General features: G+C 40.0%; 1 protein-coding gene across 8 annotated transcripts; it reads right to left on the bottom strand.

Moving 5' to 3' along the window:
* Positions 1 to 712: 712 nt before the first annotated feature.
* LOC132856319 (histone-lysine N-methyltransferase EHMT1-like) lies at positions 713 to 13204 on the bottom strand. 8 transcript variants are annotated; one of them, XR_009649413.1, is made up of 12 exons: positions 12239 to 13204; positions 11639 to 11831; positions 10997 to 11095; positions 10261 to 10359; positions 9485 to 9634; positions 9227 to 9349; positions 9006 to 9020; positions 6768 to 8660; positions 4783 to 4826; positions 4625 to 4675; positions 4002 to 4097; positions 713 to 1642 (listed from the first exon to the last, which is right to left on the bottom strand). XR_009649413.1 is itself a non-coding variant. In XM_060885856.1 (8 exons), the coding sequence occupies exons 1-7, from the start codon at positions 12421 to 12423 to the stop codon at positions 9018 to 9020; spliced, it is 852 nt and encodes a 283-aa protein (XP_060741839.1). In that variant the 5' UTR covers positions 12424 to 13204; the 3' UTR covers positions 8493 to 8660; positions 9006 to 9017. The 8 variants fall into 8 exon arrangements, 1 of the variants encoding a protein (XP_060741839.1); XR_009649415.1 differs by having other exon boundaries at positions 9006 to 9017; XR_009649417.1 differs by lacking the exon at positions 11639 to 11831 and having other exon boundaries at positions 9006 to 9017; positions 12239 to 12271.
* Between the last annotated feature and the right edge of the window lie 799 nt (positions 13205 to 14003).

Raw genomic sequence — 14003 nt, 5'->3', positions numbered from 1 at the left:
ACACACACACATTTTGAATTTTCAAGTTAAGTTCAGTATTTTACTAATGCAATGCCATATCGCTATGAAACTTGGTATGGTTCATTAGCGACATGTTCTGAGCGCATCTGATTGGCTTGACCCCGGTATCGCTGCTTGCAGCTATATTTATTATTATTATTCTTCCTCTTCCGCCATTGAAGTCAATGGCAGCCCATAGAACCGTACGTAGGAAAGTTTTGTAATTTGGCACACATGTAGAGGCCAGTCTTAGAAGTTACTACAGCAACTTTCATGTGTCTATCTCAAACCCTCTAGTGCCACCAACAGTCCAAAAATCCAATTATGTTCATGTTCATAACTGCTAGAGGCCTAGAGACAAAATTCTCAGAATCAGAATACAGCAAAAAGAAGACTGGGCATCTGTCTGTCTGTCTCTCTCTCTCTGTCTGTCACTCTGTCTCGCTCTGTCTGTCTGTCTGTTCATGGTAAACATTTGAACACACAGCACCTGAGCTGTCACTTTATTTTCTCCTTGTGGTGAGCGCTCTTCAGTGTGTCCTCTACTCTCATCAGTCTTCCTGTAAACCCACAGCATCACAGAGCTCTGTTTCTGCTTTCAGGGGAACTTGTGAGGTTTGGTGCAAATGACCAGCACCACAGTGACACACACACACACACACACTCACATTCACACACACTCACACACAGATTCTCACATTTCTCACATTTTTGTACCCTTATGGGGTCCACCCTTTCCAATGGTCCTACAACTCTGTAAAAAATCAGGCATGACCAAAAAAAATTCCTAATCATAAATATCACTTCAATTTAATAAAATTCTAAACTTTTTCAAAAAAGGATTTTGGCCCCTTGTGGGTCCCAGTTTCTAGCGGGGTACCCTTGTGAGGTCCACTTTCACACACACACACATATTTCAAGTTTTTATAGCTTAGCAAGGACCAAAAAAATTATCTGGAGATATTAAGAGTTTCTTTGTTTGAACTTGATTAAATACAGGACTGTATCAGGGATTTTATTCTAATTTACATCCTCTACATCCCATATCCATTTATTTTGCACCAACCGACATATCTGATTGTCACGATGGTAATGACCCCTAATGCAAATTCATGGTGAATTTCCAAATCAAACCTCTCAAACACCATACTGTGTTAATATCAGGCTTTGCCAGGCTAACCAAAAGTAATATTTTACATCAAACATGGCATAAAATAGTCTCTTAACAACAGGTTTTGTTCTCAAGAAGCATGTATTTATGTTTGAAAAAGTGCAGTGCCACATAAATTAGAACAGTGTGCACATAGTTTCAGTACAAAAAAATATGTAAATAAAATATACAGCTTTCAGAACAAGGACAATTAATACAACTAAAACAAAATAATAAACACCATTAAAAAAGTGATTAGACAAAACACAATCTTTTATTGGAGTTTTCTCCTGTGGGAAGCAATGCGGTTTTTAACAAAATATTTTACTGCTTTCCAGTCTCTGCTTCCAAGGGCTTCAGGTTCTGCAGCAATGCACTACTGACAGACTTCCTTACCTGGTACTTCATTCATTACTAGGAACCTTCTCAAATGCCTTTCAACTGCAGAACATTCTTCTGGTCCCCAGCTTCTTTTTATTGCAGTTTGTTTGCCTAGGTAGAAAGAAAAAGAAAGTTAGCCTATTCTTGACCAACTACTAAAATAGCTGTTTAAGGTAAATCTCCACAGATTTTGTTCTGCGACAGTTTGAAACAAAATATGGAGTAGATTCTATCTACATGGCTACACAAGACAGCAAAATGTATTAAACATATTTTTCATGTTTTAATTGGAAGATAAATTTGTTCAAGTTAAATATTAGACTAATATTAATAACTAGTAGACAGTGTGCTTTAACTCCCTTTATTTGAATATATTGTCTTCTGGTAAGGTAGGATTCTGACTTTTGTGTACTATCTACTTAACTTACTTTGTTCTAGAGTAGTGTGATTTGAATTTTGTTATGTTATAGCATTGTTGATCTTATAGTGTTGGTCTTTGCTTAGTAGGCAGGGCGTAGTCATTTAAATTGAAGGTTTGTAAGTATTCCTCTAACACATTGTAAATAAGTGTCTAGTACTGTTTGATATACTCTACCACTCCACATTTTAAATCTCACTATTTTTTGACTGCAGATATGTGCCTCAAACCCATCTCTGTATTCATCTCTTACCATCACAGGCACTCTTGTCTACAAAGCAGAGGTCTCATTTCCAGTAACCTCATCTACCCTCCTCTGTTGCATGTGTCTCAAACATTGGTGGTAGGTGGGCTCTGGAATTGCCAGCCTGCTGTAAGGAAAGCTGATTTTATCTCAGCTTTAACTTCTCACTACTCCTTTGATTTTCTTGCACTAACTAAGACCTGGATAACCCCATAGAGCAGTGGTCTTCACTATTTTTTTCATGTGAGCCACACTGATAGGACAAAGTCAATAGGAGAGCCACTTTCACCGCAAAGTATGCCAAGTTATTCAGTCTTAAATAGCTTATCTGCTTAAATACAATGTACAATATTGCAATACAATAATTACTCGAGTTGCGGATGATGCATGCTCCCCATCAGTTACCTCTTTTGTCACTGTCACATTGCTTTGTTGCTGTTCATATTGTGCGCGGGATTGTTTGATAAGAAATCGATCCATTTTTTAGTCCGTGTGTACAGTAAACACAAGTTGTTAACTAGCATGAAACACAAACTAGCTTCTGGCAGGCCGCCATAAACTGGCTATTGCGCAGAACGCAGTGAGTCAGTGACGAGTCAAATAATATATATATACATATATATTATTATTTGTAATAGAGCACATTCGTTTTTCTATGCTTCCTGATTGTTTTTAATGTTATTTAAATGAAAAATAAATTTTAACCACATGATCCCATCATCGTATTATTTACTGCCATGCGAGCCGCATATTAAAGCTTGGCGAGCTGCAGGAGGCTCGCGAGCCGCGCAATGAGTAACACTGCCATAGAACACTGCTACACCAGCCGCTTTATCCTCTGCCTATGCTTTCTCTCGCTCACCATGAGAAACTGGCGGCGGTGGGTGGGTGGGGTGGGGGGTGGGGGGGGGGTGGGGGGTGGGAGGTTACAGGTTTACTGAATCAGAATCAGAATCAGAAAGGTCTTTATTGCCAAGTATGTTTTCACATACAAGGACTTTTTTCTAGTACAGGAGCTCCACAGTGTAAACATATAGGCAATGATTCGCTCAGCAGTCCGGACTACCCTCTGTAGTCTCCTGAGGTCGGATTGGCACAACTGTTGTCAAGGCACAACTTGTTTTCAACCTGCCCAAGTTCTCGCATACCACCCCTCTGCTGCTCTCTCTCCGATGGCTTCTGGAAGCTGCATGCATTAGATTCAACACACTGATGCTTCCCTACAAATCCAAAAATGGACCAGCTCCCTCTTACCTCAAAGCCCTCATCACTCCTCATGCTGCACCTTACACCCTCAGATCTCCAGCACTGCCCCAACATCTATCAGGGTAAGTGGTAAGTTTACTACAAGACTCTTTTCTGTTCTGGCAACAAGGTGGTGAAATGAACTTCCCCTATTTTCAAACGACGGTTGAAGACCTACTTATTCAAGTAGCACTTCAACTAGCACTTTCTTCCTTGTTTGTTGTATGTGTGTATTTAAAAATAATAATACATTTAAAAAAAAACTAATTTAGTGATTTAGACTCATGGTATCTTAAGTATTTAACCTAGTAAGCCAGAGTTAATGTATTCAATGATAGAGACTTAAAAGCACTTTGTACATTGCTCTGGATAAGGGTGTCTGCCAAATTCTGTAAATGCCATTGCTCTGCAAGGCTGTTTTCATTTAAACATTTTCTTGTACTGTAAAAGAAGAAAACCCTATAGATGTCAACTTGGCTCAGCTTTGTACCACTCACTCCCATGTAAAGTGGTGCATGAGGTTTCAAACTGTCCATCATTCTGTTTTGCTCATTTGAACTCACCTCTCTTTCTTGATTGCTTGGTCTTGCTTTTGGCAGTGGAGGTAAGTACTGCCTGGGCTTCATTTCCTGACCCATCTCCTTCTTGCACACTGGCAACTGATAACAGAAAATATTTCACATAAATACACAAGATAGTACTAGACCACTTTATAATAATGAGCTGCAATAAACAGCAACATAGCCATTACTTCATTGATAATTATTAATAATATTGATACCAATAAGATAAATTAGTAATTATTACCAATAATCAATAAACTATTAAGTAATTGTTAACAGTCATTAATAAACTATTACTATTAGTAGATATAAGTAATGGCTACATAATGCTATGTGTTGCGGCTACTTATTATGAATTGTCTTTTAAAGTATGACATTTTGTCTTTGAAAAATGGCTTTCAAAAACAGGCTAGATAAGAATTATTGTGATGCATTACTTTTCTTGTAACTGTGAAAGAAATGAATTTGCAGTGATCCAGGATACAGTATACACTTTATAACATTATAATTCAGTTCATTGCATATATCACGATTAAGATACTGGTTACCAATCTACTTATTCCACTAAAGGTACCTATCTTTTTTTATTTAGTCTGATTTTGGGCAGACAAGAGTGGAGGTACCTTTTAACAGGGGCACGGTAGCCTCATCTAATCCCTGTGCTTCTTGCAAACCTGCTGACAATAAATGGCACAAACAAAATTCACATGCAGTAGTAAGAATTATTCATATACAATAACCGATCATTCAACCAATTTACAAAACAATCATGAACACAAACCTTCAATGTCTTCTTGTGAATCCTCCATCTCAACTCTCAAGTCTCTAAAATGGTAATTTATAGAATATGAATAATTTGCAAAGCTGAAACTGTTACAATCAGCCTACCAAAGTACAACATAAATAGCTTGAATAATAATATAAATTGTATAAAATATTGTCTAAATATTTAGCAGTCGTGTGCACGAGTATGCAGCATTGCATTCAGTTGAAAAGATGCTTGATACTGTAACATACCCGACAACGCTATCAAGACTAACAGACAAACCCGGTAATACCAAAGGCAAACGATTGTGCATTTATATTAAAAAAAGCTTGGTGCACAGACTCTGTCATTACTGGGAAACACTACTCAGTTAACCTTGAATTTCTCATGGTTAAATGTAGACCTTTTAATCTCCCAAGGGAGTTCACCTCCACTATTGTTACCACAGTCCCCCAGATGCCAATGCCAAGCTTGCTATGAAGAAATTTTATGCAGCCATTAGCAAACAACAGATTGCTCACCTGGAGGCAGCCTGATTTTAACTGATAGTTGCAGTTGATTTTAATCACTCAAACTTAGACAGTGCTCCCTAAATTTCAACAGCATGTTTCCTGCAATACAAGAGGTAACAAAACTATGTTTACACAAACATCACTGGAGCTTACACCATGAACTCCTTCCCCCGCCTGGGACAGTCAGACCCCCTTTCTTTGTTTCTCACCCTAAGTACCCACTAAGTACAGCATTTCTGTAAGCTAAAGGTGGAGGAATACTTTTCCAACTCCAACCACTATATGCCCAGCAACTTCCAAGTTAATCACCTAACTTGGGGATTTAGGCATCAACACCTCCCTCTGCAATGGATTATGGACTTTCTAACCAACAGACCCCAGCATGTCAGGTCAGGCAACATCCGCTCCGCCACCATCACCCTTAACACAGGTCTACCATAGGGCTGTGCTGAGCCCATTTCTCTATTCCCTCTTTTACTCAAGACCGCAGGCCTGTGCATAGATCTACCTCCATAATCAAGTTTGCTGATGACACCACAGTGATTGGCCTCATCACCAACCAAAAATGATGAGACAACCTACATGGAAGAGGTACAGCATCTGGCCGCAGGGTGTGCCAACAACAACCTGCTCCTTAAAGCCAGCAGTACAAAGGAGCTCCTCATGGTCTTCAGGAGGGCGAGAGGAGGCACACAAGCCCCCATCCACATTAATGAGTTGCCGGTTGTCTCCAGCTTCAAGTTCCTGTGGATTCACATCTCAGAGGACCTGTCCTGGACCACTAACACCTACAGCCTGGTCAAAAAGGTTCACCAGCACCTGTTCTTCTTGAGGACACTGAAGAGACATCACCTGTCTTCGGCCATCCTGGTAAACTTCTATCATTGTGTGATTAAGAGCATCCTGACCAGCTGTGTCACAACCACATGCCACAAGGTACTGCAGTGGGTGGTGAGAAAATCACAGGAACTTTACTTCCAGCCATCGAGGACGTCCAAAGGAAATGCTGTCGGCATCAAGCTCGTAGCATTCTTAAAGACTCCTCTCACCCTGCCTATAGATTGTTTGTGTCAGGACTCAGCCTGGACTTTGGCCACATGTTTCTGTTTATGTTCTGTGTTCACGTGTCTCCCCCTTCCCCCTGGCAGGCACTTCAGGAGCCTCCGGACCAAAGCCAGCAGACTGAGGAACAGCTTCAAAAGGGCTGTCTCCTTACTGAACTCTGAATCCGGATGACCCCCCCATTATATTATCTCAGTAGCACCTGTATATGTCAGTATAATATATAACACCCTGTATATCATGTCAATAGCACCCAATCTGTATATCTTGTCCATAGCATATTCATCTGTACATTATCCTGTTCATACTGTAAATACTATACATCTTGCACTTGCTGTTTATTGCACACATATGTAATGACAAAGTTGTAATGTAATGACAAATCAAGAAGAACTGTAATATCATAAATATTGTAAGATTTATTACCATTCACGTCAATATGAATTTGGTCCAAATTCTTTCCTTTGTATTGTCCTAGCCGTCCTCGTTCCAAAGCCAGAAGAACTTTACTTATTTTCGCTACTTGAAGAGTGCCCTCTGGAAGACGATAGTGCTTTCTATGGACATCGATGTTATGCCCAAGGAAATCTGCTAATTGATCGAGTTCATTATTCTTCAGATTCAGAACGGTCGAGAGGGTGGCAATGTGCTTTCTGAGCTTTGTGGAAGTTAAAACTCGTGGATTTTTAAGAGTTTCACATTCTTCCACAAACTCCTTGAGGCAACTATAACACCTGAGGCTGTTATCAGAATGCGGCAATGCAAACAAAAATTCATTTTCCCTCAGCACCCCACATTTTTCTCGCTTCTCAGTCAAAAGTTCAAGTGATTCTCTCATGATCGGAGTGAGAAGAAGAGGAACCTTCCTTCCTCTCTTTCCAATGATAGTCATCCGGGCAAAATGTTTGCACAGCTTCTGCTCCAGTGGTGTAAGAGCCAAGTTAACATCATCATGTGTTTCTGATGTGTCTAGATAAGTAAGCAGACAAGGATGTTCTGGATACCTCTCCTTCTCTCCGACGGTTGAAAAGGATAACTTGTGCCAAAGTCACTTTAGCAAGGTTTTTCCAGTTTGATGGTGAAGTCTCTGTTTTCAGAGCAATTAAGTATTGCTGCTGTTTCTCAGACAAATGGGAATGAAGATTTTGGACATCCTGTATTAATGGTAGCAGTTGAGGAGCATTCCATTTAGCTTGATTAAGCTGAGTTAAGGCCTGGCTCGCTATATCATATTTCCAACTTTCTTGGTAAAGCTGGATGAAATGATCAGCATCTTGGACAGTTTGTTTATCTTTCATCTTCAATCCTTGTGACTTAATAAACAGTGCTAAAGCATGCAAACTGTGGCCAAGTTTTCGAGCAAGAGATGGATGCTGATATTTTCCAGTTTCATCAATGAATCCAGCTAGGTGTCTTGTAGCATTGACAACATTACAATACATGTCTGGCTTTATGAGTTCAGCAACAGTTTTCACAGGTGTGACTTTTTTTGTTTCCAGTACCAGTCTGGCAAGCTCTCTGAGTTTTTGACGAACATACTGGTGTTGGCTCTTTAATTTTTCATTCTTCTTGAACAGTCTATAACCATACTCAAGTATGTGACAGTCTTGCTTAATAGCAACTGTAATCATATCTTGATTCATGCCACTTAAGAACTGCCAATATGCATCAGAAAATCCTTTTGGAGCATTTTCTGCAAAAACACACAACGCTTGAACTCTCGTTTTCCTTGGTTTGGATTTCTGAGGCTTGAATTTGCAGGCCTGAAAATGTCGCCACATTGCTCTTCTTTTGAACAAACCATAGCAGTACACACAATGCATGAATTCTTGTCCCTCCATTTGCTTCTTCGGTTGCTTCCATGGAATGAGTTTGCCTTCCTGGCTCTGCAAAACTTCGGTATTATATTCAAAGTTCCCTTTATTTCGGATAAGGTCCGTGCTCTGCTCGTGCTCTGACTGGAAGACTTGCTCATGCCCTGACTGGAAGACTTGCTCGTGCTCTGACTGGAAGACTTGCTTGTGCCCTGACTGGAAGACTTGCTCGTGTTCTGACTGGAAGACTTGCTCGTGCCCTGACTGGAAGACTTGCTCGTGCCCTGACTGGAAGACTTGCTCGTGCCCTGACTGGAAGACTTGCTCGTGCCCTGACTGGAAGACTTGCTCGTGCCCTGACTGGAAGACTTGCTCGTGCCCTGACTGGAAGACTTGCTTGTGCTCTGACTGGAAGACTTGCTCGTGCTCTGACTGGAAGACTTGCTTGTGCTCTGACTGGAAGACTTGCTTGTGCTCTGACTGGAAGACTTGCTTGTGCTCTGACTGGAAGACTTGCTCGTGCTCTAATAGCTAGTTCCAAGCTGCTGTCACTGTCTGTGCTTTGGTCCTTATTTGGAATATATTCCTCTCCACTGTCTACATCTGAATCATCTGATCCTACAAAGCTTATCTGAATCTTAAGAAGATAAAAAACAAGAAATTACTCATCCAAATTAATGCATTTCTTACTACCTACACTAATGTGTCTTTTCTGTAGGGATGGTGTGCATTCTACACGGGACTATACAATTCATAGTACTTTCAGTTTGTCTAAATTTAGAAATAAGTAAGAAATGCTGTTTATTAAGCCTAATCTGAGTGTGTTAAATGGTAAGCATAAAAGGCACACCTTGGCATAAATCTACTAACATATTTGGGAAAATATTAATGCAAGAACATATTGATCCATTTAAAAAGCAATAAAAAAACCAACCAACAACAGTAACAGACAAGCAATGATCGTTTGTATTTATGCGACACAGGCAAGCGCGTCACTCAAATTAGTGAACACTGAGTTTGAGTGGTGCTATGCCTTTAGCGATAATATAAAAGTGTAAGAATAAAGCTTACCGGATGGCAACAGCCTCGCTTCGGCCTTTGTAAAGTCATTTTTGAACTAAAAGTGGAAGGATTCTCAGTATCGTCACTGTCAGTTGAATCATAGAGAGCATCAGAGAAATCGAGTACTGGTTTCTGCAAAAACGGAGATATGTCAATCTACAGTTATCCACTATCATTCATAATATATTAAAATCAACTACAGGGAAACAATTTTGAGGGAAAGTGTCTTTCAACTAGTTATTAGTATCAAAAGTGGCCAGGAAATACCAGAAAGCTTTTGGTCCTTCTGAGCTTTGGAACAGTATCATCTGTTTGCACACTGGAATGGTCTTTAACAGAATCTAAGTCATCAGTTTCATCCACTATACTCTCATTGGAATCATAAAAAGGATCAGAAATGCTCCAAACTCCAACCATCTAAAATAGGATGTTACATAACAGAGTTATGTCAGGGTTTGGTTGATTTTTCTAATAAAATCACAAGTAAAGGATTTTTTTTACACCAGTGGACATTTTACTAGCTGCAAAAGTATTTGAGGCATACTAGAATGTTTTCAACTTTATCATGGTGTACAGGTGTGTTTCATACTAAACACACTGGGTTCAGCAGAATTTGAATAATCCATTGTAACAACGCAAATAATCATGTACAATTATGCATGTAATACGTCAGGTTTTGATACTGAAGACTGTTGCCCAAATGAAATGTAATCGCTTAAAGTAAGGTCCAATCGGAAGGGCCCCATAAGGACAAGACTAAAAACAAGGGAGTGTGTGTGAAGATAAGTCGAACAACAAAACCTACAAATCTGTTCAGGCGGGCCCCACAAGGGCAACACTAGAAACGTACATGTGTAAGTATGACTAGAGACATCAGGGCTGGACTGGAAGGGTGTTTGTCAGAATAAGTTCAATACCCAATGACCTACTCTGTAAAGTGAAGTCAAAATACCAATACGAACAACTGCCTGTCTTGGTTGTGGAACTACATAGGGTACAATTCAAGATAAATAGTAAAGACAGCCTCCACATCATTCCATTACCTGTGTGTTAGCATCATCCCCCTGGGATTTTTGTAGGGTACTCAGATCAGAGACCATCTCAGAGTCTGCTGCCACAGGAGAAGGCTGCTTATTGGTCACCTGAAAGACAGAACAATACTATGAGCATGTAATTCATTCTTAGTCATCATGAATGTGGAGATACACAGACGTTCCAACAATAGAGTCATGCAAAATCATTTCTACAGCAGTATATATAACAGACCCCAGTGCCTTTAATGGACTTTTATAGACGTTCCAACAGGTACCACAATAACATGTAGGGGATTGTAAGCAATCTCGTTTTAGATACTTGTCTTAAACCACCCTCAGCTGAGAATGTGTACAATTATGCATGTAATACGTCAGGTTTTGATACTGAAGACTGTTGCCCAAATGAAATGTAATCACTTAAAGTAAGGTCCAATCGGAAGGGCCCCATAAGGACAAGACTAGAAACAAGGGAGTGTGTGTGAAGATAAGTCGAACAACAAAACCTACAAATCTGTTCAGGCGGGCCCCACAAGGGCAACACTAGAAACGTACGTGTGTAAGTATGACTAGAGACATCAGGGCTGGACTGGAAGGGTGTTTGTCAGAATAAGTCCAATACCCAATGACCTACTCTGTAAAGTGAAGTCAAAATACCAATACGAACAACTGCCTGTCTTGGTTGTGGAACTACATAGGGTACAATTCAAGATAAATAGTAAAGACAGCCTCCACATCATTCCATTACCTGTGTGTTAGCATCATCCCCCTGGGATTTTTGTAGGGTACTCAGATCAGAGACCATCTCAGAGTCTGCTGCCACAGGAGAAGGCTGCTTATTGGTCACCTGAAAGACAGAACAATACTATGAGCATGTAATTCATTCTTAGTCATCATGAATGTGGAGATACACAGACGTTCCAACAATAGAGTCATGCAAAATCATTTCTACAGCAGTATATAACAGAGCCCAGTGCCTTTAATGGACTTTTATAGACGTTCCAACAGGTACCACAATAACATGTAGGGGATTGAAAGCAATCTCGTTTTAGATACTTGTCTTAAACCAACCTCAGCTGAGAATGTGTACGATTATGCATGTAATACATCAGATTTTGATACTGAAGACTGTTGCCCAAATGAAATGTAATCGCTTAAAGTAAGGTCCAATCGGAAGGGCCCCATAAGGACAAGACTAGAAACAAGGGAGTGTGTGTGAAGATAAGTCGAACAACAAAACCTACAAATCTGTTCAGGCGGGCCCCACAAGGGCAACACTAGAAACGTACGTGTGTAAGTATGACTAGAGACATCAGGGCTGGACTGAAAGGGTGTTTGTCAGAATAATTCCCATGACCAAATGAATCACCTTGACTGATAACCAACTCACCTTTATGCGCCACGGCCATTTGGAATCTCCATAGTTGTAATCAAGTTCGGTTCCTGCTTCTATGTGCCTCACAGCGAATAAACACAAATGTGGCCTGTCATTTACAATGACTTTTTTCATTACACAATTTGGGAATTTATGGTTGACATTTACTAGTCTTCCAAGAGACCCATCTTCTTTGGATGCATCAATACTAAATAAAAGTGAAATAAAAAAACACTCATTAAAATGTTATTAAGTGACTGAAGTGTATACATGCCCTGCGATGGGTTGGCACTCCGTCCAGGGTGTATCCTGCCTTGATGCCCGATGACGCCTGAGATAGGCACAGGCTCCCCGTGACCCAAGGTAGTTCGGATAAGCGGTAGAAGATGAATGAATGAATGAATGAAGTGTATACATCATTCAAAACTGAGTTTCTGTTATCTGGTAATGATTGATTATTTTAACCAGTAAAATATGTTGAAATATGTTAAAAATGATCCATATATGATTAAAAGGTCCTGTTTTCATTTATTCATCAAGCTACTCAACACGATTTTTTGATATCTCAATGAAAGGTCCTCTAATCTCTAAAACAAAAACAAGCATATTGCTTACCACCATTTTTGTTTTTTCCATTCAAATTCATAAAGAAATGTACTCTGAGTCTTAGAGTAGTGTCTTGACTGGCATTTGTCCAATGAAATAAGTTCACCCCTGTACTCCAAGACAAAAGCACCTTGTTTGATTGGCTGGGAAGTGAAAACTCCCCTTCCTATAAGGACATGTAATTCGATATACATTTAATAAGAAGAATCATTGGGGCATCTTAAGCTTTCACATACAGCATGACCAACAGCTCGTAAATTAAATGTGGCATTACCACTATGTCAAAATGTTTTGTTCTGCTGCCTCTAAAAACAATGCAGCTGCATATCTAGTGTTTTACCACAATGACACCCCACAATGCTACTATATGTTGCCCCTTAAAGAACCTGACAACCCTGTACCTTTGTTGGCATCAATGAATTTTTCTATTAGCCATGGCTTGTCCCTCGATGACAATATATACGACGTTGCATCGTCAATGGGCCGTGTTCTGGTCTTCCTTTTCAACATTATGGGTCTATAAAAATATTTTTAAATTGTTACACATATACGTATACACATATACACGTAGCCAGCATGACAAACTGCCTCCTAAAAAAACTATAAGTCGTATATCAATCATCCTGAATTTTTAATGTCTGCTACAAATGAAGTAACACATTTAAATATAACTATGAAAGATAAGATTATGCCAAGCTCTGCTATATTGTTTAGCATATGTAACTGGTGCAATCATGTTACTCTACTGACATCATGGTCTTCTCATTTATTAACAAGCCAGTCAGTTTTTTAATGTGGGTCAACAACTCTGTGTCTAAAAGTGTTAATGATGGACAGACAAAAGCACCATATGGGGCCCAAGCCATTTAAACATTAAAAGGACCTTAGTTACATTGGGGTTAATTCAGAATTAATTTGGCTATTAATTGATAATTATGCAGTTTGATATATAAATAAATAAGTTTAACTAACTAAATAATAATGAATAATTGTACACGCTTTTCGTTTTATTAGTAAAAACACGGCTAGCGCTGGTTAGCGTCCGCTAGCCGCGATGTCGCTAACGCTAGCGCTAGCCGCGATGTCGCTAACGCTAGCGCTAGCCGCGATGTCGCTAACGCTAGCGCTAGCCGCGATGTCGCTAACGCTAGCGCTAGCCGCGATGTCGCTAACGCTAGCGCTAGCCGCGATGTCGCTAGCGCTAGCCGCGATGTCGCTAACGCTAGCGCTAGCCGCGATGTCGCTAACGCTAGCGCTAGCCGCGATGTCGCTAACGCTAGCGCTAGCCGCGATGCATAGATATATATCTAAGGCCGTGATGTCGCTAACGCTAGCGCAACCCGTTATGCATATATATTTATCTATGGCCGTTATGTAGCTAACGATAGCGTTAGCCGTGTCTGTAGCTAGCGCTAGCCGTGTTTGTAGCTAGCGCTAGCTAGCGCTACAGCTAATCTCACAACGGGGCTCGGTGTAGTATGTATCCTACATAAGAGGTATATTGTCGTGTGATAAGTATGTATAATTTCCCCTTGTATATAACTGTACTATAGCTGCAAGTAACTGGGCATCTAATAATAAAAAATGAACAATATGAAATTTAACTTACCTCTTACTCATAACAGTAGGTTCTTTGTCTGTGAAACCTCGTGATGAAGACCATAATTCCTTTCTCTCACAGCAGTAAACCTCATGATATCGTATTATTCAATAAAACTTTATTTAAATTACAAGAGTGTGTGTGAGCTTACACACATTCCAGGACCATCGGACA

Source organism: Tachysurus vachellii, chromosome 13 (assembly GCF_030014155.1).
Source record: "Tachysurus vachellii isolate PV-2020 chromosome 13, HZAU_Pvac_v1, whole genome shotgun sequence".
Lineage (NCBI taxonomy): Eukaryota > Metazoa > Chordata > Actinopteri > Siluriformes > Bagridae > Tachysurus > Tachysurus vachellii.
Note: the sequence above shows the minus strand (reverse complement) of the source record. Positions and strands in the feature narration are given on the sequence as shown.